This window comes from Thunnus albacares, chromosome 12 (assembly GCF_914725855.1).
Source record: "Thunnus albacares chromosome 12, fThuAlb1.1, whole genome shotgun sequence".
NCBI classification, from domain to species: domain Eukaryota; kingdom Metazoa; phylum Chordata; class Actinopteri; order Scombriformes; family Scombridae; genus Thunnus; species Thunnus albacares.
In genome coordinates, this window is record NC_058117.1 from 10,167,318 (window position 1) to 10,194,912 (window position 27,595).

A 27,595-nucleotide genomic window follows, 5' to 3' on the forward strand; every position below is an offset into this window, starting at 1 on the left:
GATAAGTTGGATAACAATTATGAAAAATTCAGATCAACACATCATTTTGATGACTGTGGCATTACATGACATGGCAAATTTCTTTGCAAATTTGACATGTTTAGAATCATTTGCAACTTTAATACAATTACTAGAATTGTGAGTCTAAAAAAATGTAAAAAGTGTCTGCAGAACTAAGGATATTCATTTTTATTTTGTTTTCATTCATTTTTGCTGTCAAATTAAATCTAATCTCTCTTTTACTTCGTGTTGTCAGTGAGGAAAACTGTTTACCTGGTTGCTGGATATGGTCACACAAATTTCTGAGTCTGACGGAATAGTGTCAGAGCTGAAAAAATGAATCAGTGCAGAGCAAACCTAAATATGAGAGAAGTAATACACAAAACATGAAAATTACTTAATACAGTAATCAACAGCTCCTTCGCTTTCTCTTCAAGTGTTACAATTTAACTCTCAACTTACAAAAGGGCTCGGTGGTTGGTAGCCGAGGGTGAGGGTATGAATGACCTCTTTGTTGCCGTGGAAACCAGCTCTAGACTCCAGGATGTAGAGGCCTTTGAGGAGGTCGACAGTGAAAGTCTCCCTGAGGAGGAGACTCTGAGGAAAAGTCTGAAAAGGCTGTCTGTGCGAGATGATGTCGCTTTTAAAGTCAGCAACATTGTTGTCAAAATCATCACAAAATACACCGACAGATTAAAGACGAGTGAATCACACTGGGTAACAGACCTGAGCTGGAGCATTGCTGTTTTCTGATACATCTTCTTGTCCTTCCTCAGCTCCTCGACTGTTCCCTCAAACTCCAGCTCTGTTGGCTGACTCTTGGGCTCCGACATGCTCATCTTCACTATCACTTGTCTCTTTTTCAAATTCTTAGTTGACAGCCAGGAAATATTAAAACATAAGAACATAAACAAACAATTTAATTCTATAATATGCTGAAAGTGTTTAATCTAACACACCCATTCCACAGATGCAGCCCAGTGTCGCCACCCACCTTGTCCACGATGTTCAGGGCAGCTGTGAGGCTGACATTGTGCTTGCCGTAGCTGGAGGCCATCTGCAGGGTGTGGCTGAATTTCGAGGCCTCCAGAGAGACGTCTCCTCTCAGTGGAGCAGTCCACAAGGAGCTCAAGGAGCAGGAGGCCTTCATGTTTCGCTTCCCCACGGTGCCCCACCCTCCTGCCTGGAGATGGAAGGAGGAGTTTGAGGGACAGAGGGCATGCGCATATAGAAAAGTATTTCACTAAGCCAAAAACTAAATTGTGATACTCTGAACTTTTAGATGCCTCTTCTCTCCTTACTTGGAGGTAGGTGGCAGCTGGTGTGTAGAGCTCCAGACGGGCCTCCCTCTCCCTGCCTCTGTCCCTGTAGAAAGCCTCCAGGATGAGGTTACGGATGGTCAGCCACTTGCTGGCTGTCAACTCTGACGTGAGCTGCAGTGTGTGGCGCTGGTGCTGGCTCAGCTTGTGAGTGGTGTGGATGTACAGCCACGGTGTGTCCATGTTAAACATGCCTGAGCCAAAAGATATAATGCTGGTCAGAGTCTTATTACAGGTGTAAACTCACGCAGCAAATTTTAAAATCACATATTAGGCATGAAAAATCTTTTTTACCTTCCCATTTCTTCTGCAAGGCATTCTTCGGAGGGCTTTTCCAGTGTAACCCAGCCACAAGTGGCATCAAGTTGTTGTAGTTGATTTTGAGGTGAGTGCTGCTCTCAGATCCGAGCTGTCTCAGGTGGGAGTGCAGGAGCTGGGTGCGGTAGTTTAAATTTTTCTCTGGAACCTGAAGACTGAACTGGAATCCCATGAGAGAGGAAAAGATGATGTAAGAATAACAGGAGTAATTTAAGCCACAGATGACAGATCAAACTATATCTCCAGGTGTGTTTACCTCCAGTGTGTAGCTGGTGTGATTTTCTGTGGACTGGTTTTTGAAAGACTGGCTCAGGAGGAGTGTGCGTTTGTTGTTCAGCTCATCCCAGTGTTTGCCGTAGCTCATGTCCAGGGATGATTTAACGTGACTGGGGCTTTCCTCATGCCTGAGGTGGATCTGAGAAGGACACAATGAAAAGAGAAACCACAGACCTTTCAATCACAGTAATAGTTACCAGTTTCAGTATGGAAAGGAGAAGCACAAGGATACAAAAAATACATAAATTAAGGGTGTAAATGAGGTTATCTATGAAATCAAATATCTGTGTCATACTGTGGGCTCGTGTCTGCAGTTACCTTGTGGTTGATGGGAGCAGCGTTGGAGCAGTAGAACTCATGATCGACTCTCATGATGTAGGTGAGGTTTGCGTCCCTCTCACTACGCAGTCTCTGAGATGTGTGGCACTCCTGGCGCAGGAGCCGGGCATCACCTGCACAGGGGTCAAAGGTCAAGTGAATTTGATGATGGTGAAATATTTATTGACTACATATTCTTCCTGAGGGTGGGGAAGGAAAAATCTGGAGGAATAGAAAATGAACTAGTGAACTGTTCCTTTGAGGAAAAGGCTGCTCACAGGGTTTTGTTGTTTTCAGGTGATTCAGGAGTTCACTCATATGGGCAGCACCTTAAACGGTGGTGTGCAATCAGTCACTGACCTCCCAGACCATATTTGAGCCGGAGCGCGGAGCTCCACAGTGAGCCCTTCTGCTCCATCAGTCCCAGCATTCTGCTGCCGACTACACCAGGTAAGAGGAGCTCCACCTCCACAGAGTACTGCCTGCTGCTGCCGTCCCGTCTGCGCTCCAGGGCCACTGAAGACAAATATTACTTATCTGTCTTTTGCCAAATGCAACATCAACAACCTAAATGCTAAAAGCTGGTGTGGGAGATTATGAATACAGCTAAATTACAAGTAAAAGTGCAAAGTTGAGTGTAAAACTAGTTTATAGATGATAAATTCGTATTAATTGGTCGTGTCAGTTGAATACCTGAGATTGATGCAGTTTCTCTAAATACATTCTTTACAGTGGCAGAGAAGCTGGTCTTCCTGCCCAGTCCACGAGTAACATTAGCAGAGAGGATCATGGGATGTCCATCTGCAGCCATTTTGGCTTCAAAGTGGTACCGTGTCCTCTGCTCTGACATGAGAGTCTGTGTGTCAACCAAACCCTATAATGGACAAAATAATTAACATCTTTTAGGGCTGGTGAATTATTTTAATATCAAAATGAAGAGAACAGGAATATAATAGTACTTGCCATGATGTAATAAAGAGCGCTATCAATCAAGAGCTCCAGTTTTCCTGTCTTTATATTCCTCTCTTGTTCAAATTGTCCTGAAAAAATGACACATTTTCAGCATTAGTCGCTAACACAAATTGGGATCTTACTCATTGTTTTCCTCTCAGACAAACCTTGTATGAGGATGGTTTTCAGAGGATGTGTGATCCTCAGCAGCAGTCTGTGAGGGTTGAAGGCCAGGTCAAGAGACATGTCCCTGGGGATGGAGGACTGAGGGGTGGCCAGGAGGAGATGGATGGAGGCCTCTCTGGGAAGCCAGGTGCCTCTCTGAAACACAGGTGTGACATTGTGAAACTAAAGAACATACACACAGGTCTATCATCATGCTCTTTTAAGCCCTTGAAGACCATTTAGATTATGTTATGGTCATGAAGATCTCACACAGATGCCTCTCAGTGCAAAGAGAGAATAGATATTAATGGAGACTCAACAATTCTTGTACCTGTGGGAGCAGTGAATAGGCAGCCTCCAGCAGGTAGTAATGGAGGCCTCTGTCCAGCTTCAGCAGCCTTAGGGAGAGGTGGACGGGTCCAGAGGGGGGAAGTGAAATACCAACAGCAGCAAACGGGTAAGAGGCATTGGAGCACAGCTGCCAGCCAACCATCTTGGACCCTGCGAGGTGACACGGATCATCTGTGTCTATGTTTTATAATGAATGACCATTGTAGTCACACACACACATACACACACCACTGGACCAACAACACCTACCAAAAGATGTCATCCAAGCGTGGACTAGAAATAATAGCAACCAATATCAGCTATTAATAATGCAACAAAACAAATAAAGTGGTTCAGTTCCCCTTTGGAAAGATAGGACACGAGCGAAATAGTGCTGTAATTTGGCTAAACTGAACAGTTACAGCCACTCAGACAGATACAAAGTGAGATGCAAGCCTAAAAATTTATATGACAGCAATATTCAAATAATCAACAGCGCAGACATAGACTTAGTATTAATGCAGATCAAGATTGATCGAGACTCAGATATACTACGGCTGTAAAAGGCTGATTATTGTTTATACAATTTTTTTTAAAAATGGGTCAATAGTCAGTAACAATTGACCAATAATCTCTGTGTATGACATAGATGAGATACACAGGGTATGAAAGCTTACAGGTCTTTGGGGTGCAGGTGGTCTTCTGGATTCGACTCTTTGGCCCTTTTATCTCCTCTCTGTGGTCACCACTGAGTTGAAATACTCGGGAGCTGGTGAACACAAAGATTACACACTTTTAAACAATACTTCACAAAACTGCAACACTGTAAACACCTATTTTGTTTTTTTCTTCATAGCTCCAAATTTTTGTAATGCAGTTGATAGACCTACATGATATAGTAAACAGTCTAAAACACACAAAAACATTGTCCACCTTCACATTTTAGGTTTTTGCCCATGTAATATACTGTAGTAAGTAGAGGATTTTGACTAAATGAAGTGACACTGATCCATAAGAGTTTCTAAACATACATGTTCACTAATACAGATGATTTATTTACGGATGCTTTGCGATGATGTAATCAGTTAAAATGCCCACACTTACTCAAAAGACATGATGTCCATGACATCCTCTGGGGTGTTAAGTGTGACCCTGAGATCCTGTCCCTCCTGCAGCTGAATGCTGCCATCCAGACTGGTGGAGCTCCTCAACTCAGAGATCCAGTCCACTGCAGCCTGACCCAGGGCGCCATCCACCCCCATCCTGGCTGACAGGCCCACATAGGCACTGAGAACACAGAGACTAGTTACTCTCTTCTGTCACAGCAACAAGGACGGACACAGTTTGTAATCAAATGTTGTAGCTGCTGTTAAGCTGAGTTATATGGATGTACTTAGGTTTGATGTATCCAGTGAGGGAGAAGTGAGAAGTGTCCCTGTAGTTGGCGTTGCCCTTCAGACGCAGTGAAAGGAGGGACGTCATGTTGATGCCCAGTTTGATGGGCAAACCAGACAGAGACGGCAAAACTAGCTCCTCTGTCATCAGCACAGCCCTGTGGTTCAACTGCACCTCATGACCCTGGAAGACAAAGAGGGAGGAGGGGAGAGTGAGAGGAAAAAACAAGTGTGTGTTAGAAAGCGAGAGGAGGGTAAACAGAGAGAGGAAACAGTCAGACAGAGTTTAGAGACTGTGACAACAGTCTACAGGACAACCACTGTGATACCTTGAGCAGTTTGACAGCCAGTCCTGCCGCACTCAGCGACAGCTGGTTGATTTGATTGTAGAGATCTTCACAGGTAAACACACTGAGCTCATTCCCAAACACCTTCACCCCAACCCAACACTTTGGCATGTTCTCCTCCATTTTCCTCCTCCCAAACAACTGGAAAAGACAAAGCAAAAACATGTGGTGGAAACTGATTATGAATCAATGAAACTACCTTCTTTTATTGCAAAACTTAAAATTTTTAACATCCACACAAAAATCCTGTCATTAAATGCATTCAAAATACTTTGCAATAGATACTTAATTATGCAAAACAATCCAAAATGTCCTCTTATGTTAACCTTATCTGTCATAAGTTAAAAATTAAACTCTGCTCTTCATCCATCTATTGGATTATCCCACATTACCACCTCCAGCACATTTCCAGAGTTTTAAAACTGGACATTTTTTACTCTTATCGGATTTTTAAAAACCTTCTTTAGTTCAGATTTTATTTTAATTTTATTTTATATCTTAGAAATGATCTTTCTTGTTATTTTTATTGTCAAAGCAATTGTGTTTGTCCTTGCTCTCTTTAAAAGTAAAAGTAAAATGCTGGCTATACATGCATTTACTTTAAGTATGTCAGTATTTTACAAATACACTGAGCATAATTTAAGATAAGTATTGATCTTAAGCCTAAAAGCTAAAATGCAATATAAATGACTAGTAGTCCATTGCTAACACCCCCAACCTGCCCCACAACAGAACTGGTCTTTGTCTGGTCTTATCCCACATGACCAAGCTCAAACCTGCTGCCCTGTCAGTACACAACAGACACTCCTATGATAAGACAGCAGCCTAATAGAGCTCACTGGCGGTCTCACCATGGCCCTGGCCTGGTCCAGATAACTGTTGGTGGTGGATAAACATGTTTCTTTTTCTCCTCTACGGCCGTCATCTGTTTTTCTTCTTGTCCTCTTTGTCTCTTTGGACTGTGCATGTTTTTGACTTTGAGCAGTGGAGTCTGCATCAGAATTGGGGGTCTGGTGACCAAAAATGCTCTTCAGAAGTGGTTCAGCATTTTCAATGTGAAGATCCACCTATAAATTGGGAATCAAAGAATATGTATTGAACGTGTCTGTAGTTTTTTTAAGAGGACATAGGTATAAAAACCAAATGGATATCAAACTCACTTCCAGAAGGTTGTGGGCTCTACCATGAAAATACGCCGTCAGGTTGGCAGAGGCAGATCTCGGTAGAAATGATTTGGGGGAAAAAACCAAAGATGTTTCCACATTTGTAATTCCCATGCCTGACACAATCAAAAAATCAGGAAAAGAAACAGGGCTGTAAGCTGCTTTCAGTATACACACTGTACCTTTAAATGCACCACCATCATCATCATCATCACCTCTATTGTATGTAATTACAGCAGCAGTACTACAAATGGTCTATTTGACTGTAATTATGGACATTTATATTAATTATTATTAGCTTGAAAGCGCAGACATCATTACCTGAGGCAACAGTGTAGTCTGAATAAGAGGAGTATTTCAAAAATTCAGCTTCAAAGTCTCTGCTGATAATGTCATCAGGCAGTGACTCAATTAAAGCCTGTTTCATGGGGTCCTCGCTCCTCAAGACATTAGTCAGGTGACTCCACACATATGAGCCCACTAGAGAAACAAAACAAAATCAAACAGAACAAGGATAACATTTAAAAAAGGGTCTGAAAATGATCTGTCCTTTTCTCAAGAAACTCTATCCATCCATACATTTTCAAGCTGATTCAAGAAATTATACATTTAAAAATGGGGTTTTAAACAAACTCGGCTCCCAAAAACACACAGGATGTACACAAAATAATAATGAAATCAGTTAGCAGCAATTGTCAGTTCTAAAAAAAGATCATTCAGCACTTTGATATGTGAGTTTTAGAGTGAAACAAGATAACAAATAAAGCTCCAAATAGGTAAAATAATTTGTGTGTAAACTGCAGGTGCATTGGTCAAAGATACTTTGCAGACAGATAAACTTCATTGATAAAAAACAGCATTCTGAAGTTGAAGCTAACCAACAAAAATGTGACAGTTACGTAACGTATATGGGGGGTTTTGTCTACCCACTGTAGTCCTCTCATTGCCACTGCTGAACATTTTCACTAGAAGGAGCTAATTTGGGCAATCCTTCTACAAAACCAGAGCATCTCCTACAACATAGCGGTTTGAATCAGACCTTGGCTGGAGCTCTCGCTCCTCAGAGTCGTCTTCACCACTTCGAACACGTCCTGGTCAGGGCAGTGCATGAGCTGCTGGTATGCAGCGATTCTGACCTCCGGATCCTCCTGGGAGGAGCGGTACAGCTGCAACAGCACAGACCTCTAAAGGGAAGGAAACTGCTGTCAGTCACTGATGTCAGGCTCCTGCTCACCTTCTCACCTCTTCACCTCCACCTTAACTCATCATGAATCAATTATCACTTCATTCAGATATTTAGCTTTTTTACATATAAAATGTACTAATGTCTATTTTTTCCCCACAAATCAAACAAAAAATGCATTATTTACTTGCAGCTAACCAAAGTTTATTTCACTCTTCATTCTTTCAACTCACATTAGCTGAGCAGGGAAAACGTCTGAAGGCCTGAACGGCAGCGAGTCTCAGCTCCAGTGCAGCTGAGTGTCCAAGCACACAGCGGTTCAGCAAAGGAATGAAGGATGAAGCAGACAGACCAGTGTTTCCCACTGATTTCAGAGCATAAACAAGCTGTCGGACAACAACATAAATGCATATTAGGATTTTTTTATGTGAAATTGTTCCAAAACATCCGCGATTTAGAAAAGTATATTAAATTATCACTGACTCTACATTTACTGTACCTCTCTCACTTGAGTGGGTTCCTCTCCTTCGCAGCCATCCCTCAGGGTTTCTTCTAACATCTGTATGAAGGTCTGTACCTGAGGAAGGTCGCTGCAGGATGTTGGGGACCTCTGGCAGAGTTGATAGACCAGAGATGATCCAGTCAACAGAGCCTTGGACCGCAGCTCTGGATCTTCCACTAAAGCCTAACACAAACAGCAGAGTTACGTGCTACGTTTTCTTTCACAAAAACTAGAGGGAATGATTATCTTATCATACAGATCTCTGCAAGAGATATTTGCCAACATCAATTTCATTAATATATCTATGTCATGAGTAAAAACAGGATGTAGTTTTGATGAGAAATTTCAAGTTATCATTTGTGTAAAAGCACCACAGCGATTCCTACATTGATGGAGTTGATGATTTGTGGTGATGGATGAGGGATGAGGGATATGGTGGTGAGGAAAGAGTGAGCCTGCTCTTCCTCCAACTCTTTGTTCTTCATTAGGTCGGTCAGTAGTATGATGCAGTTTTCAGATCCGCAGGCTGGTAATGCATCCAACAAAGGCTGCCTGTCAAAACAGTTAATAATCATCAGCATCAACCTCTGCTGTCAGTATGTATAATGGGGGGATTATTATGTCGTTAAGATCAATATGAAGCCTTCAAATGTGGGAAACCTGTCAATGTTCATTGTATTCTATGGCAGAGCTCAAATACTGTATTTAGTATGAACCTCTCTCTCTCACAGTTTATAGTTGACTTCTCAAACACAAGTGTGACTAATATCTTGATAAGAATAGTATGGCAATTTGGGAAATATGCTTATTCCCTTTCTTGTTGATAGTTAGATGAGTAGATTCATACAACTCTCATGTCTGTACGCTACATATGACACTATAGCCAGGAGACAATTACTTTAACTTAGCATAAAGACTGGAAACAGGGGGAAACAGTTAGCCTGGCTTTGTCTGAAGGTAACAAAATCTGCCTACCATCACCTCTAAAGCTTATTAGTTACACCTGTGTTTGACAGGTCAAAATGTTCACTATGATAAAGGTGTATTTGCTGGATTCTGTGGTAAACAATGCTTAAGGGACTGAGGAGGGGACACAGTCCTGCTCTGTTGGGTCATCTGTCTCAGTCTGATTAAGTTGGATACTATCTTACACAGACCACCCTTTGTTTACTTGTTGCTTTAGCCAGAGGCTGTGTATTTTTCTCATTTTAACCCATAAACAAGAGTTCCTTCAGCTTTAATCCGATTTAATGGTAGCAAAGCAAAGTATATTTTATTAATTAAAGCACAGAGTGTTTAACTGTGTAATTGAAACAGTTGGAGACAGATTGAGATACCATGAAGGACAAGCCCAAAAATATTCTAATGTAAAATACTGTGGAGCGCACGCCGCTGCAGAGGAAACACTGACCAGTCATTGCGGCACTTGAAAGAGGCTTCTTGCCACAGCGTCTCGAGTTGTGAGAGAGTCAGATCTCTGAGCTGGAAAGCCAGTTGAAGGAACTGTTGTGATACCTAGGAGTGGATAAAGCACAAACACACAGATTGCCAATGAACTCCTACAGAGCTGTGAACATACTTTCTCATCCCTTAAATCATCTGATCCCCACATATTAATTATATCACAGAGTGTGTCAGGTTCTAGGTCTGACGGTTCCTTTTAAACACATCCTGCATAAACAGTCTCTGATGAAGGTTGCCAGATTAGGTTTGACTGAACTCCTTTGTGAGAGACACATTAAAATAATTGGCTCATACACAGCAAAGCCTCAGGGGAAGTCAAGCCACAACTTACAAATACAAACAAGCCAACAGTGGTCTGGCGGAGAACGGGCTACTTAAAAGTGAATCATATTCATTGCTGAAACTTGGGACTGGGGGCTTTAATTTTGCAGCACCTTCAGTGTAGGACAGTTAAACTGAAACATACATTGAGTGCTTCTTACAGATAATACAGGTAAAAGCTGAGTGGAACCTGTTGCATTTGAGGCCTACCAGTTGTGGGTCTGAGGTGAGGCTACATAACATCCTGACAGTTTGACTGGCTTGCTGAGGTGTCGACAGTTTGGCTTTTCCTGGCCGTGCCGGCCCCTCCTCCTCCTCAAACTTCAGGTCCGTTAGTACACCAAGAACTAAGGAATCTGCAGGAGAAATAAGGGAAACAAACATAAAGGAATCCGCTGTAATTATCATATGATGCAGTGCAAAATTGCTCTCTCCTCACCTGCTTCTGAAGGTGTCCCTGGCTGGGCTCTGAGCAGCAGCAGGGTAGACACAGTTTGGGTCTTCACCAGCCCTGCAGTCCTGGACCACGTTGCCATGGAAACAACTTCAGTACAGTTGACCTCTTCCATAACTGTAGAGCCATGGCGCTGAACACAGTGTAGCTCCGACTGCACCGACTGGAGACAAAGACAGAAGAGAAACCAACCTCCTATCATAAAGCATGAATCAACCATTTGACTGATGTTATCTTAGTTTTTGCTGACAGTTTTGATGGCAATTGATGTTATCACTGCTTTTTTACTTCTTTTTTTCTAACTGAGATACCAGAGAAATAAAAAGGGAATCCAGCACCATTAAACCACATTTCAATACATTTTTAAACAAGGAAGACATAGGGGTAAACTCACTGTATCATCAGTTAGAGCTACTGAATGGGGCCAGAAGTTTGCCAGCCTGGACTGCTGGCACTGTTTTAGATCCCTGGTTTTCAGCAGCACAGGTCCTCGTCTCTCATACCTGCTGGTGCACGTCCCGTACACATCTGTCTGAGGAAGAGGCATTAAAGCAAAGTCAGATAATCATATCATCTGAATGCACTATATAATGGCATGACAGTGTTAATGACAGTTATTGTTACTAGCAGAAGTAAAGGCGGTACCAGTCAGACTAGGGAAGTGGCTGCTGTTGCCTTTACTGTTGTTTTTCTGCCTAAACTTGTACAAAAGCTCTTCATGTTGTAGACTGTTGTAATTTGAATGTGTATTATAGGGAACATCAACCCTAACCTCCTTTTCTAATTCCTGTTTGGAGGCCGTGCGGGAGGTCTGGAGCATGCTCAGAAGGGCCCTTTTAATGTTGAGGGCCCACACCTGCTCCCCCTCCTGGAGACAGAGGGCCGTGACCTTTCCACCCTGGAGGGAGAACTTGAGGCGTGTTCTCTCCAGTGACTCCCTGGGAAACAAAAACACCAGATGAGCCCCCCGAGACCCGAGAACGCAGACAAGTCAAGCATCTGAACAGAGTATCACATTCATAGGAAAAACAGTTGTAGCATTCCAAAATGATCTGGGCTAAATGTTTGGTTTGAGCGCTGTAAACAGAGAGAAGACACATATGCAAAATAAGCAAGCATTCATTAATTTACTATTCACTGTTCAAACTGTATGACATCTACTGTATATTACCTCAAGCTTTTTAAGCGCTGCACTGAATGTTCCTTCTGAGGAGAAAGCCGCTTTATCTGTGGATTCCTAATCTGTTCGGCAAAGATGTGCAGGAAACAAAAACATTAATTATCATATTATAATCTATGCACTACTTCGTATAGAACGCTTTTTCTCTTTCAAAAAGAATTTCATGAAAGCTGACCTGCATCATGAGATGACACTTGGAAACTACGTCAATATCAACCACACAGTCCAAAGCCAGTCCATTCCTGCCAGCGTTGGAGCCATGTAGCGTTGTGGTAATTGTTGTGCTATACCTGTAAGTGTACCTCACCCCTCTCTGATAGGACAAGTCAGAGGTAGGAAACTCTACAGACATGAAAAAATGAGAAGAAGAAGATTCAAAGAAAAATGTGTTTCAGTGAGGCAGTTATTGTGATGTAGTAATTTGCTGTTTTGCATCATTATTAAAGTGTTTCTCAGTAAGCATCCATCAAATTTGATGTTGCACAATAAGTAACAAACTGAATTCTCACCAGCACAACTTGAATCACAGAGATTAGGCTCCGTCTGAAAGCAATCACCTACTGCAAAGAAAGTCAAGTCAAAAAATCTCACCGATAATGACAAAAAAAGAACAACTTTTCTCAAAGAAAGCCTGTTATACTTTCATACTGAACACCAGCAGTCATGTATGTCATCTTGACTCTTAGCAAGTCTTTCACTTTTCTTTCAATGACAAATGAAATGACACACAAAGAATGAATAGTACTCACAACAAAAGCCATAAAACTCACCATGTAGCAGGAGAAAAATGAATGTAACATGTAGACAATTAAGCAAGGACATAGCTATAGCAACCCCAAGTCACTGCAGGTCTGTCTGGCTCCGAGCTTCCACATGTAAGCGAGATGAAAACCAAGCACTGTTCACAGCCACTGAATGACCACGCTTGTATGGGGGCTTCCACAGTGACCCATACTGCTCACAGCAACCAATCAGGAAATACCTTCCAAGCTGGAGCTACAAACATCCACTGAGCCAATCACTTGACACAACACCGGCCCCCACCAAAAAATTAGGTTTCCTTAAACCTCCCCCATTAACTTGGACTAACATTAGACACAAGCCACATATGGACAGAATATTCAGTTTAGTGTACTGGCATCATATTGTATGATGTGAGACAGTTATCTGACAGGTTCTCTGCAGAGATGGCCTGGGTATCTCATTAAGGGGTGGACAAAATAGCAAGAACACCTTACAATATAAAATAATGAAACAGTATACAAAACAGAGCCTGTAATAAGTATTTGTGTTATTGTACCCTTCCTTTTACATTACATATTTGCTTGGAGATTATTTGAGGATACACACATATATACACACTTTCAATATGACCATAATCAATAAGCCACACAACCAGCGTGGGCTTTAATCTATTGAAAGCTGGTTCATAAACTTCTTTGAGAAGGAGCGACCACACTTGAGGGGTAAGTGCAAAGAGAAGAGAGACATCTAGTGTCTGTGTCTTGGATAGAAACAGTTGACAAAGTAATGATTAAAGGGGGGCAATGATGGCCATTTATAGAACTATATTGGCCCAAATTGCAAAAAGAAAAGCCCTCCACCACTCAGCCACGTTCAGCTTGAAACTGGGCCGAGACTAAATTACCCAACACGCCTTTCATCCCCATCTCCTTCCCCCATCATTACCCAAGCTGCCTGCCACCTACTTTCCACGATGCACCCGCCGCCGCGGTCCACGCCCGTGCTGCGACGTCAGTCACTGCGTGCTGCGAGTTCAGGTTACATTCAAAGCACACGAAAAACATGGTATTTGAGAACTTTATTTGAAAAAACCCGTTAACCCCCTTTCACCCCACTTCTCAAATCATGAAATGATGGTAGCAGTGAAGCTTTTTTTAAAAACATTAAATATGCCAAACGTGTTTTGACATGATAAAATATAAAACAAGTATGCGTGTAATTTAGGTGTCATATAATAGAAGTAAACGTCTAGGTGCTAGATTGTACGTTTGTGTTTGGTAATAAAATTTGTGATTTCATGTAAGACAACAAGTTAAATGTGTGACTTATCGAATCAATATTGCACTTATTATAACTAAAAAATATAGAAAACCAGGTGACTTTTTACACTAATTCAAACACATAAACATCCGAATACATTTTGAACCGATAGACCGTGAACGCATCCTTAGTCCGGGCCAGGGGGCGTAGGTTTGACCGGCTTCTCGGAGGCTCAGACACAATGAACCGTCAGACAGTGAGGGGCACGCATGTTGGGCTGGAGGTATTAGCTCGGTTTTAGCACATTATTACTCCCAAATTGTGCCTTTTCTTTGATTTACTTGACATTTTTGAAACTGTTGATACACTGTATGGCGGTAACAAGGCTCAGTTGGGAACGGTTGCGTCGTCGAGTTTGACGAAAACGAGGTCGGGATCAGACTAACGTTAGCCCCTCCTGGCGGATTTTTTTCGTTATTTTAAGGCTAAACTAACTAAAACTAGACAGATAACAATGTCGTGGACTGCTTCATCTGATTATTTCGCTGCCGAGTGTCTGGTATCGATATCTAGCGGTCCTGTGCTGCACAGACCCACCCCGGTCGCCCCCGCCAGCCAGTCGGCCACGGTGGGCCTGCTCCCCGGGGAGCCCGACGGGTCGAGCGAGGACAGGGAGGTGCGGGAGACTCTGCGGCTGGAGGGGGCGAACATGATGGCGGTGGCCGGTATCCTCACCGACCTGCACGGCAAGTTCCGCCCGATGTCGGCCTACTCGGAGAGCAGCAACTCCTCGTGTGGTGGGGAGAGCGGTTACACCACGTTGTCCGACCCGACTACCCCAACCATGACCCCCTCCGCCACCCCGGTCCCCGGACAGCAGCAGCAACAGCAGCAGCTGAGGGGGGGAGGAGGAGGAGGAGGAGGCGTGGGGGCCCCGCGGTCCCCGGTGAAGCGACATCAGTGCACGTTTGACGGATGCGACAGAGTTTACGGGAAGTCGTCCCACCTGAAGGCGCACATCCGGACACACACAGGTATGAAGACAACAACAATATGGTTGCATCAGCACTTCATATGTTGTGTACATTAATGTCTGACCCCAACTAAACTTTGTGCATAACTTCTGCTCACTTGGTGCCATGCACGTCCTTACAGTCACTGCCATTATATCGGGTAAATATGGGAAGTGTTGTGTTCTTTTGTACTTTGGGGGATTACGCACTAGTAGCGTGGTGGTGCGTATTTCTTCCTTGGTCCGATAATGTGGCCCAAACAAAGGGGGAAATACAGAAACTCCCCTTTAGAGACTGACAAAGAAGTAAACTAACAAAAGAACTGGGCTGGACGTTAAAACCGGTGACGAAGGTCTTCCTCTCGACTGGATTTGCATATGAAATGAACGTAAGATGAAACCGTAGCGTCGACAGAGGAGAGTTCATTGTCGGACGCAGCCTATCCTGTTGATGGCAGCAGTCAGTGCTTGATGTTTTGGTATTTAGTTTTTTTTTTTTTTTCTCTGGGAATCACCTCCCTTCCCTGGCGTCCACTGACAGGTTGTTATGTGCTCTATTGTCTGCAATGTGTAACTCACTGATAAAACGGCCAAGAAGTGCTGCAGAGAGAGGGGCGTCCGATAATGGATGCGTTACCCCTATGTCTCATAATTACACATTTTTTTAATCACCGTTTTGTAAGTGTGAACTTTCAGTCATCTGTTGGTACTATGTAAAAGGATACAGGTGGTTGAAAATTGGCAAATTCGTCAAAATGATACCGAAACTCTACTACTGAGTTGAAATGTGCATGCCATGTTTTTTCAATTCGCAAAATGAGGGGAATCGGTGCGTTCAGGTCATGGAGCAGGCGCAAACGGATTAAGGACAGGAAACGGCTCAAAGAAACTGTGGTGGGAACGCCCACAAAGAGTTCTGCAACAACAACGTGGCCTGGCTTTGTGATCTTGAAAATGGCACCGAGCATCCTACTCGCTTATCCCGGGTTGACTCATGTTGACTGTAGGCGATTAAGGATAGTAGTAGCTTAGGAAGACTAATCTGGAGTATCTAAATCCCAGATATGTTTTGTCACGTACAGAGTTTAATATTTTGTCCACTTAAATTCCATAAAAGTACTGCAGACAGTAGATTTGTGTCACTAAATTGGTGTATAATGTGCTCAGCTGAAGCTGAAGTTTGCTGTAGGGGTGCAGCCACACATTGCCAACCAGCATTTACAAACAAAAACTGATAAGCAAAGAAAACCCATTCTGTCCGTCATAGTTCTATTGAAAGCCACTTATTATATTGGCTTTAAGGAAAATCTTTTACTATAAAATGCTTGCACAAAGTCAGAGGCCATTTTGTTAAAATAATGAAAATAAATCACTATTATTGTTGGAACAGTTGAGCCAGACTCTTGGTTTTTATTTATAGACATATTACAATGAAAGAAAAAAGGGCTGCACAGCTGTTGCACACACACAAATGCACAAATTACAGCTGAAATGATCAGTCAATTAATTGATTAGTGGATTGATACCAAATTAATCTGCAACTATTTTGATAATCGATCAATGAAGTGATTTTTGTAAAGCCCCATATTCCCTCATTTCGGCTTCTCAAATTTGAGGAGTTGCTGCTTCTCGTTGTCTTATGTGATACTAAATTGAATATTTTGGAGTTTTAGACTGTTGATTGGACAGAACGAGCTATTTAGATGTCACCTTTGGCTTTAGTGAGGTTACCAAACGATTAATCAATAATGAAAATAATTAGAAATATTTGCTACTGTTTAACCAGTGTTCTGCATTGATGCAACGCTATGTTATTGATAAGTGATATGATGCTTAATGGTTCTCGCTGCTCTTCTGTCTCCATGCTGCAGGTGAGAGGCCTTTCCCATGCACCTGGCCCGACTGTGAGAAGAAGTTCGCCCGCTCCGATGAGCTGGCCCGTCACACCCGCACCCACACAGGGGAGAAACGCTTCCTGTGCCCATTGTGCGATAAACGCTTCATGCGAAGTGACCATCTGATTAAGCACGCCCGCCGCCATCCTGACTTCCAGCCCTCCATGTTGGGACGCAGCAAGGGCACATCCTCCTCTCCCAGCCCAGCCATACACCATTAAGATGGTCTGGCTCGGGGGGCAGGGTTTCCTGCGTACTGGGGTCGACAGGAGCACAGAAGGTCATAGTGGTTTCAAGTTAACCAGCTACAATCAGATCCACTGATTAGGATTTAGCATTGCTGTGTTGTACTCTACAATGTGCACATACACACACGTACACAAGCCAACACACACAGAGCTGGATGTGAGGGGGAAGTAGCCTCATCTCTCCATCCACACAGATGAGTCATGTGACCACTATCCACCTGCTCAACATAACTAGGGTTGGGTACTGAAAACCGGTACTGAATTGGAACCGGCTCCAAATCCATAAGAACTGCGGATTTGATAAGAAATGTGCTTTTCGATTCCACTTATCGATTCCTGAATGTAAGGTTTGGATGTATTGCACTTCCATTTAACATCTTCAATTACACGTGTATCAAAGCGCGTGTGAAGTGTTTACAATATGGCGGATTGGACCTAGCTTTCTAAAGTATGGCTAAGCTTCACAAAAAAATAGTAATAATACAGTGAAATGTAATCACTGCATCAGTAAATATGCGTCAGGGATGAAAGTCTGGCTAACTTGGCAATATATTTACTACAGAACGGTATTATAATGCAGTATTTTTATGTCCAAGGTCTGAAAATTTCTTTACAGATAAAATAACCAGATGTCTGTTTTTGGTAAATCTGCTGAATGAAATACCTGACAAACAAAGGTATTTCACCACATTGATGTAAAAGTCCTGTAAAACCAATATTGCCGTAAAGCAGTCCTGCTCACTGATTTAAAACGATGCCTAATACAACCACGTATAAGGCCAGAGAGCGAAAACGAATGTAAAACGGCATCCATTCTTCTTTTAAATGACACAACAGAGAATATTAATATTTTTCTTTATCTTATAACCAAAAAGAATTGCAGCATACCTTGTCATTTGTGACAGATGTTTACAGTAGAACAAATCTACTGAAAATAAATGTGGTTTTTGTTTTCAACACATTTTGGTTTCTGTTCTCACTCAGGATTCGATAAGAGTTGGAATCAACAAGCAGATTTGAATTGATAAAACTGACCCAACCCTAAACATAACCTCGTTTTCTCAAACTGAAAACACTTTCACAAATTGCAGGGATTTTTCACGTTTTCTGTAAAAATCAGCACACCCATCATCAGCCAAAACTCCTCAGTTCTTGTGGTTAATTTGTAGATTGTTGTTGAGTACCATTTATTTACCATGAGTAGCACAATATTGTGATGTTAGGTAGCGAGGCAGTGACTAGAAGCTTTTTTTAGCTTTCTTTGGTTTTTTTTTTTTTTTTTTTAGCTTTGCAGATTCCATATTCTTCAAGTTTTAGTGGTGACACATTCCTTCATTTTTTTTATTGCATTAGTAAACATCATCATTGAGGCGATATTTGTCGATTTTTTTCCTTGTATATCCAATATAACTATAGATCAAATATTAATTTTGCCAGAAAGTGGATCAAGCTTCACTGTAGAAGAGCTGTTTGCACGCCATCCTTAAGTCTAGATCAGTTATCACTCATGAAATGCTGACATATAATACACAGTACTATTATGTCTAATACTGATGCAAATGTATATAAGCTTTAAGCTTTTAATGTAGAGAAAAATCGTAATGCTACTAGCAGCAGAATTAATACTGAATTGTAGTCCTTATATTAGGGGTAACAGTATACGCTTGATAGGATGGCATTGCCTGTGAGTGTCGGTGTGTATGTTTGTTTTTTTTAGTATGCGTTTTTGTTAGCGACAGAACTTGGAAAAGTGTGTATGTGATATCAAAAATATTTGGGGGGAAAAAAGATGACACGAGCTTGATTTTCAGCCTGCTGCCTTCAGAGTAAAAACTCGCTCACTCTTCAGGGGTGTGGAGCTTGACAGCAGAGCGCATTTCAGCATCTTTTACACAGTTTCAGCAGCAGAGAAACCAGAGTCTTACATGAAGCGTTCATGTGATAGTGCTGAGTAATAAAAATAATTCCAATTATATCAATCATAATCATTATGGGTAAAAATATTCGAGTAAACAGAACATTGTCAGCCTGCTGCTATTCATGAAAGCTAATACCAGTGGACATTTTATTTTAGTGGATATTTATGACCTTTTGTTGCAGGAAAAACAGGTGTAACTAATAACATTAACGATGGTTGTATTCTATGTTGGCGTGTCATTGAACCAACATGCACAATATCAGGCCGCTGTCACTCCTAAATAGAACGCAGCCATTAATAATGTTATTAGTTAAACCTGTGTGAAAATCAAAACGTCTGCTGTGATAAATATGTCACTATTTTGGTGGAAGTTTTGAACATTTCAGCAATCTGGCACCCAAATATTCCTATCTTGCCAGAAAGAAAAAGTAACAGTCATGTATTTCAGGAAGAATCACTCAAAAAGATAACATTGAAATCAAGCAAACCTCAAGTAATTTAGATATTTAACATCTATTCGAGTACATACAGTATCCAGGTCTGATTCTAGAGAGGTTGAATCTTTTTTTTTAATGTTTCCACACTGTTTGTCCAGCTCATGGACATATTCCTTTATCTCAGTGAACAACACTTCTTCAGGAAACTCTGAAAGCCTTAAACTATGTCATAACTACTTTGCACCATGTTTACAGTTGGATCATTGTATAGGTATATATGGAGCCTCTTGCAGGCTCATTACAGATACTCATTATGCAATATGGCACTTTTTTCTTACAGGTGTATTCGGCTAAATAGTGTAATGGCTTGCACTGTTACTATACTTCTCCAAGTGAGCACTGTGGAACTTTGCTAATGTGTTGATAACCAATGGTTTGTAAAACTGCCTTTTGTCCAAGTGCTTTAGAAAGTGTGATAAAAAGAACTGGCTAGTTGTTGATTTGATTTCGTTCTTGTTGATTTTAGTGTTTGCTTAGTCATCCAGGCCATCTGTTGTTGTGGAATTTGTGTATTTTTTTTTTTATTATTATTATTTTTCCAGACGGAACACAATTCAATGCTGTTCCCACATCTGTTGACATTGTTTCATCCACACTAAGATCGAAGAGAACGACTGCAGATGTCTTCCTCATTTATATGTCAAACCACCAGTAGTCCATCTTCATATATCTTTTCACTGTTGGGTATTTTAATGGGAGCTGTACTCATCCGAGTGAATGCAATGCTTTGAAATTTGTACCGGTTCCTCTCCAGAGGTCTGATCTGTTGACAGTTTTTGGTTGCTGCTGGCAGTAACCTTGAACACACGGACTGTTTAACAAATGAACTCACACAATGTACCTGTTTTCTACGTTTTCAAATGGAAATCTTTTCCTTCCATCTCTTCTCACAAATGGAAGTGTCTTCTCACACAGACTCTTTCCGGGTCTCAAAGCTATAATATCACAATAAGAACATACCTCACACTTTTTTCCCGCGGTGTCTGTACAAAATCCATCCAAACCTGTCTTTCAGAAATTCTTATAAAGCCATTGAGCCTTGGATTTCAGAAATATGTAATTATCAGCTGCACCTAGATGGTCTGTTATGTACCCTTGTCCTTATCTTGTCTTTATGCAACATCACTACTACCTGTGTAACAGAATTCCTTTCCCCTGCCTCAATGAAGTTCTGTTGTTAATAGATGGTGGTAAATGAATCTACTGGATAAATCTTGCACCAACAGCCCCTGTCTTTAAATTCCAGCAGGACTTGGTCACCAAGGGAAAGAGTCTCTGCTGGATGGGACAGAGGCTTTAAAAGGGGTATTGAAATGTAAAGCAAAAATGTAAAGATATGTAAAGGTTGTCACTTCACTGCAGATATCGATTGAAAGAGCTCAGTCCAAATCTATTTGTTCATATCACTGAATGTGGCTTGATGACAGACGAGCATTATCCACTTTGGATTTAATTTTTATTGCGCTGCCTCGCTGAGAAAAATGGCGATAATTTCTCTTGTCACCACACTAATTCAGATATGCACATTGTACAGAAACGGATGTTTTTTAAATTGATGCCTAATTTTTACATTAATGTAATTTTTTAATCCTCTTATCAAAGCTTTAGTTAAGGAAAATAGGAGGAACTGTGGAACTAAATAATTGCTGCAACAAGCTGTTTTGATATTTATATTCTCAGGTGTCTTAAATTTTGAGCATTGGGAGTTTCAATATTTCCTGTGCAACACCGAAGTACAAGCATGTTTTATTTTCTTTTGTTATGCTGATTAATTTATTACAAAAAAACGTATCATTTGTGTGGTTTAATTATTCTTTTCATAACTCATTTTGTGATATGGAACAGTACTAATATTAAATGGTTCCATTGTTTGCTTGACATGAAAATACCAGTGCTTTTTGAAAAATAAAAATCCTTAAGTTGGTTGCTGTGTTCATCTCTTTTTTTTGTGGGAGTTTCTTCTGCTCGCTGATGGTGGACTACAAGCACACAGGATCAAAGAATACAAACAGACACACATTTATTTGAGGAGTTTAAAGTGGCTTAACTGAATCTCAAATATGAGTTATGATTCTAAACACATGATTTAAATAACATGATGCATCTTCCATTGTTAAAACACCCTATAATGTACCCAGGTTGTATTAGCTTTAACAGGATGTCAGTGTGTGGCAGAGCTGTAGTATTTTATTGAAGTCTCCATTTTAGGATTGTCTCTGGTTCTGATTTCTCCTAATGTACCCAAAAGGGTAGATGCACATTAATATACATTTTTCTTCACCCTTTATTTCTTCCCTATGACAGTGTATTGCTGCCACCATGACAAAAATATTGCTTGGTTTCCCATTTTAACAAGATCCTTTTTACATTATAACAATATTTTTCATGTTATGACAAATTTTCCACTTTCACAAGAAAACATTTCTTGTTTTAACAATACATTTAAACTTCTTATAGTGTTATAATGTGAAAAATGTCCTGTTTAAAGAGAAACTTCTCATTTCAACAAGAAACCAAGCTTTTTTTGGTAGGACCAGCCCAATAACCAGGTTGTCCATGACTGAGTCACTGAGTGATGATGTTACACCATTGGTCGGCCGGTATTGGAGTTTCATGGAAGCCAATGTGATGGAAAAAAAGATGCTGTGCATCAAGAATGACTATACGACTACAGTAAATAATGACTTAGACTCTCGAAATTGAGAAAACTACAACTGTGGTCCCAAAAATGGCCACCATGTGAATATGGTCTATTTGGCGCATGGATGGACCATATTCACACAGTGGCCATTTTCCTCCTGTAAAACTACAACTGTGGGTCTATGTAACGCTTATCACTTCAATTTTACATATAAAAAATGAAGTTCAAGCGACCATCTCTCCATTCTCAGACAGTTTTACTTGACAGCTTCCCACCCTGAGCATGACGTGAGAGGAAAATGGCCACCATGTGAATATGGTCCATTGGCTGCATAGATGTATTATAAGAGCTGGATACGGCTCCGCTGCTCAACCTTCCAGCCAATTTTTCCCAGTTGTCACTCACAGTATTGCAGTGAAAAATCCCCCTGTGTCCAAAAAAGCATTTTCCCCATAGACCACCATAAGGTATATCTGTCAAACTGCTGACAGGACACCTCCAACTGCAAACAAGCTTAATAATGACTCTTCCTATCATGAATTTTTGATCCATAGAGGTTTTATATTTGTAAAAGTCTATGGGCCAAGCAGGAACTCAAGGGCAGGGCAAGCGAGAGAAACACCACTGCACATATTCAGTGGGCTGCACAATGCAGAGGCAAACCTGGCTAGCAAAAGCTAGAAACTTTTTTTGGCATATGTGCCAGGTGAGCAATTTTTATTAGACTGAATGGATGCCATTTTCAGTCTGGTATCCAGCTCCTATAATACATCCATGATTGACTGTTGCTCTTTCAAAATGAATCGGTGTAAGATGATGGAAGCGGAGGACTCTCTGGATGACAGCAATGTCAGCAGCCAGCGGGAGAGATAACCATGCGTTTGGATTTTATAACTGAACTTATACCAGGGCGCAAGCTTTTTATCCCTCTGACGTTTTCACATCACAAACAATGAACAACAGCATTAAAACATGAGTCTTGCAGGTAAAACTTGACTCATGTAACTGTTTTATCAGTTCAGTGTGGGGGAGCTGCTGTGCAGGTGCGCTTGATCTGACTGTAACTGCAGTAACCAGGTGGAGATAAGCCTCCTGAATTTGCACCCAAAATGATGTCAAAACTTTCATTTATAGTTTCTACCACAGCCTCCATGATCATCGAGCAGGAAAGAGGCAGAAAAAAGGTGCATAGAGGCATGAGGGAGAGCACACAGTTTAAGCACCACAAACAACAATCACTGACAAAACACTCAATGCAGAGTGAAAAACAAAGACATCTGCAGAGTGAAACAGATGAAAGAGCAGGGGAGTTAACAGATAACTAGAGTAGTTATAATTAAAATAAAAATAAGTTCTCTTTCAAATCAAACACCCCAAGATATGAGTGATATGCTACTTCAGTACACTCTAAAAAATCTAAAAACTCTAAAATTGCAGATGAGCATTTCATATCCAGAAATTCACATTATATACACTACCACTGACTATCCCTGTAACACTTTGGCCACAATTTTGCACATTGACCATACACGGTCCAGCCATATACTAGGTTTTGACGTAGTCTTGTTTTTGTCTCGGTGGAAGCAATACACTTCCATACTTGCCTGTAGATAATAAGCACAATCACTGAGGAAACAGGTGTACTTCTGGGCATTTATTACTTAAAATTTGTTTGATGTTGATCAGTTATTTCATGGAATCTATTAGTCCTGAAGAAATCTTACTTTTGGGGGGACACATGCACTGTTATTTGCTTGTCTGTCTTGACAGGTGGTCTGGCTGTGCAGAGCCTGGATTAACTCCCAGGCAACTGCCCTGGGGCCCCACAGCTTCAGGCCTACTATTGGTCAACTGGTTTGTGCTAATTTAATTGAAAATTTGCACCAATAAAAGCTAGCATCAACTGACATGATACTAACGCTTTGAGGTGTGCTAATATGTAAGTCATGGGATATGTTATGGCTTTTGCTGTTTCTGCATCATTTAATGTAGGCTGCTGAACAAAACCACTTCTGCCAATAATGTCATACAGACATAATTACCTATCAAATTTTACAAAAGCCAAATGACAGAATAAAACCTTTAAATTAATGGTGGCTCACCCAAAGAATTAAATGGTTCACCATCTCTGGAGAGGAATGACCCACAATTCTAGGGAGGAATATGTTGTCTGAGACCTATAACACAACAATAACATCAGGTAGGACAACACAGTCCATGCTAAGAACAGACGTGTTTTGTTCATTTCTGCATTGTCCTCTGTTATGCAAAAAAGGGATGCATTTCACAACCTGGTCACTCACTTCTCCACTTTTTGTCCATTCCCTGTGAGACCCAGAGAACCACACTATAACAGACAATGTAGCATTAATATTTTAGAAAACCTTGAGAAGGCATTAAAAAATCATAAAGGGAGGAAATTTAAATCTATCACCATGTTTTCTTGAGCCAGCTTTGTGACTCAATAACTGCCTGGAATTCAACAGACATGCTCTAATACAACCCAGCGGGTAGCTCCCGGTTTGAAAAGTGAAGCCAAGGCAGAAGTGCCTTAAACCTGCATGCTTTCTAATGGCTGACAGGGAGCGACTTCACTGGCTGCAAAAAGAAGTCCAATTGTATGGAAGTCTATGAGAAAATGACCCTACTTTTCACTGGATTTATGATCCCAGTAAACACTTTCCTAATGAGTTTATGGTCTCAAAAGTTTTCTTCAATGCATCATGATGTTCATTTTGTAAATTATGGCCCCATTTAGGGTGAAATAGCTTTAGGATGTGGCTACGTTGTGATTAACAAGTTACCACGGCGACAAAGTTGATTACTTAACATAATCATGGAGTAACTCCAGCTTCACACTGTGTTTTCAGTTCATTGAAGTTAATTGTAACATTTTGGTCACCTAAAAAGTCTTGTTCAGTGTTTGGTTGTGATAAAAAAAGATCCTCTAAGGAATCGGATGTTCAGTTTTTCCACTGAGTACATTTTGTTTTAATGGTTTTAGACCTGTTTTTCACTAGGGGAAATTAGCATTAGCATTATCACTGTTAACCACAGATTGTAAATGCACCATGCTAACCAAGCTAGCAGCTAGCACTATGGTCAGCTCTACTCTCTCATCCAAATACGGTCACTTCTGGCTCCAAAAATCAAACATGGTGACGATCAAATCCAAGATGGCGATGGTCAAATTGAGTCTTCAGAACTGCAGTCCACAAACCAATGGGTGATGTCATGGTGATTGCGTCCATATTTTTTTTTTACAGTCATGAATATAACTCTTAATTTGTGATATATAAGTATAGGGTAAATATTTCTGCTTTACAAACACCGCTCTAACTGTCATTACAGTTTCCTGTCATAATTATTCCTCCTGTTCATACTAGCCATTAGAAGATCCCTTCAAAATGCACTCACAATGTAAGTGATGGGGCCCAAAATCCACCAGCCTCCTTCTGTACAAACATTTATGTAAAAGTCTCATATTGTAGAAAGGGAGATTTCCATTTCTTTTTTGATTATAAAGAAGATCTAGGTGCTATATGAATACTGTGAAAGTATCAAAATGCTCATTCCTCAGAAACTGTGCCTTTAAACAAGTTGTTTTGACTTCCATAAGGTTGTGATGTCACAACTATACGCTAGTGTTTGCCTTGGAGGGGTGGCCTGGGTGTTTCAAGACCTGTATCACCTGTCGGGGTTCATTTCGCAATAATGACCACATGCTGTACATTATCCTGCTTATGACACGGCTATTTACTAAAGAACTGAATAATTTGAGACAAAATTTTGATTAAAAAATGATTTTATTAATTTAAAAATGATTTTATTGCTTCCACTAAAAAAAGTAGTTCGTTAGATTCTATGGTTGGAACTGTGTTCATAGCAATTATAATTCACGTTAAACTGAACATTTCCATTGATGGTGTAATGAGACAAAGTGAATGAGACTTCTTTGGGAATACTGATCAGTTGTTGATCAGACAGTTGATCAGCACTGCATCCATAGCAACAGTCTCTTATTCAGAAATAACAGACCGTTATAACCACGGCCCTCTTGGAAACGTGTGAGAGTGAGCTGAGGGTCCTCTCCAGAGACTATGACAACCTCCAGCTGGAGAGAGCAGAGCTACAACTCCACTACACGAACAAGCTGAGAGCACAGAGGAAGGAGAAAAAGGCCCTGAGTCAAGAAATTTGCCAACTGACGAAAAAGCTTCATGAATGCAGACAATGTGACCAGTGTTAAGAAGATCTCTACCTCCAAAATGGAGGCACCTGGTCAAACCCTGGAGGACAAGCGTTCAGTTGAATGCCTTAAGCTCGCCACTGAGCTTGAAATGGAGAAAAAGCAGCGGGAGGTTCTCTCTCAACAAATCCTGGAGCTCAACCAGCAGCTCCAGATGGAGAGGGACTTGAGGGCCAAGGAAGAGGCCAAAGCAAGTGAGGCTGTTGAGAGAGCAGATGAACTTGTCCAAAAACTGGATGAGCTGCAAAACGTCTACAATGAGGCCTCAGTTAAAACCCAGGCGCTTGAGGATGAGCTCAAAGTAAAGGTAGAAGGCCTCCAGCAAGAAATTGTGGACCTGAACCAACTCCTTCAGAAGGAAAAAGAATTGAGGGCTCAGGCAGAGGCTGACAAGTATGAGGCAGTCAAGATTGCAGAGGCACTTTGCAAAGAACTAGAGGATATGCAAAGTGTTGTCAAATCCTCAAAAAGGCTCTCTGACAATGCCTTGCAGAAGCTCAACACGCTGGAGAAGAAAATTGAGAATGTGGCCAACAAGTGCATGGCAGAGAAGAAAGAAAGAGATGCTCTCCAACAGCAAATGGAGGAGCTACTGCAGAGAGAAGGGGACTTGAGAGACCAGACTGAGACCGACAGCCTCAGGGATTTTGAGGCCTTGGAAGCTCTTTGCCAAGAATTGACGGAGCTGAAAAGTGTCTCAGAGGACCAGTCCACTCAAAGGCAGACTCTTTCCACCAGTCTGAACATGGACGAAAAGAAGCACAAAGGCGCCTGTCATGATGTACTGGCGCTCATTCAAATGCTGAAAAAGAAATGGAGTTGAGGGCCTGGGCAGAAATGGACAAACTTGAGGCCATCGTGGTTGGGGTGGCACTTTGTCAAAAAATAGAGAGATGCAAGGTGTGCCCAAGGTCCAAGGAAAGTGAAAAAGGTCCCCAGCTACAACAGCGAGGGAAGTCAGGTGCAAATGAGCACCAATAAACCCTGATAGGAGATGCCCTCTATTCTTTCTGCTTTTGTAAACTTAAAATGTACTTTTAACTTTGTTTTTGTTCAATAAAATTATAACATCTCTGAAAGAATGTAGTTCATGTATAGTTAGATTTTTGTCATAAGGTACAATGTAAATGGTAACATAGTAAAAACTTTAATTGCTTTTGTTAAAACAAGACTATGGCCTCCTCCAGTGTCATGGTAGTATGTGCTAGTGGTAAGACCAGGCTGAAAAGATGGAGTTAATTAAAAACAACACTTAGAATCTAAAGCCATGCTAGCTGTTCTGTACTGCTGTACTCATGTACTGCACTGCTTGTAGCTAAAAGTTAACATCTGTGTAGCAACATGCTCACAATGATAACATTAACATGCTGATGGTTAGCAGGCATCATATTTAATTTGCACTAAACACAAATGACAGCCTAAGCTGATGGAAATGCCAATGTTTTT

At 41.2% G+C, this 27,595-nt stretch overlaps 2 protein-coding genes across 4 annotated transcripts in view; one reads left to right on the forward strand and one right to left on the reverse strand.

Moving 5' to 3' along the window:
• Positions 1 to 13,592, reverse strand: part of LOC122993357 — a 37,600-nt gene extending 24,008 nt beyond the window's left edge. For 2 of the 3 annotated variants that reach the window (XM_044367472.1, XM_044367474.1), the window contains exons 1-33: positions 13,395 to 13,592; positions 12,195 to 12,245; positions 11,861 to 12,027; positions 11,677 to 11,747; positions 11,278 to 11,443; positions 10,900 to 11,037; positions 10,491 to 10,668; positions 10,262 to 10,407; positions 9,678 to 9,781; positions 8,653 to 8,818; positions 8,264 to 8,449; positions 7,998 to 8,150; positions 7,621 to 7,765; positions 6,903 to 7,061; positions 6,579 to 6,697; positions 6,270 to 6,485; positions 5,401 to 5,559; positions 5,071 to 5,255; positions 4,782 to 4,964; positions 4,355 to 4,446; positions 3,679 to 3,848; positions 3,350 to 3,503; positions 3,195 to 3,271; positions 2,925 to 3,105; positions 2,592 to 2,747; positions 2,232 to 2,365; positions 1,894 to 2,052; positions 1,614 to 1,797; positions 1,302 to 1,513; positions 995 to 1,183; positions 727 to 869; positions 463 to 622; positions 274 to 357 (exon numbers count right to left, since the gene is read on the reverse strand). In XM_044367472.1, coding sequence (XP_044223407.1) covers positions 274 to 357; positions 463 to 622; positions 727 to 869; positions 995 to 1,183; positions 1,302 to 1,513; positions 1,614 to 1,797; positions 1,894 to 2,052; positions 2,232 to 2,365; positions 2,592 to 2,747; positions 2,925 to 3,105; positions 3,195 to 3,271; positions 3,350 to 3,503; positions 3,679 to 3,848; positions 4,355 to 4,446; positions 4,782 to 4,964; positions 5,071 to 5,255; positions 5,401 to 5,559; positions 6,270 to 6,485; positions 6,579 to 6,697; positions 6,903 to 7,061; positions 7,621 to 7,765; positions 7,998 to 8,150; positions 8,264 to 8,449; positions 8,653 to 8,818; positions 9,678 to 9,781; positions 10,262 to 10,407; positions 10,491 to 10,668; positions 10,900 to 11,037; positions 11,278 to 11,443; positions 11,677 to 11,747; positions 11,861 to 11,869 — 4,578 coding nt within the window. In that variant the 5' untranslated portion in view covers positions 11,870 to 12,027; positions 12,195 to 12,245; positions 13,395 to 13,592. The other variant, XM_044367473.1, reaches the window with a different exon arrangement.
• A 327-nt stretch (positions 13,593 to 13,919) lies between these two features.
• On the forward strand, positions 13,920 to 21,183 carry zgc:153115 (uncharacterized protein LOC768186 homolog). Its single transcript, XM_044367475.1, has 2 exons — positions 13,920 to 14,723; positions 16,573 to 21,183. The coding sequence occupies exons 1-2, from the start codon at positions 14,204 to 14,206 to the stop codon at positions 16,815 to 16,817; spliced, it is 765 nt and encodes a 254-aa protein (XP_044223410.1). The 5' UTR covers positions 13,920 to 14,203; the 3' UTR covers positions 16,818 to 21,183.
• Positions 21,184 to 27,595: the final 6,412 nt, after the last annotated feature.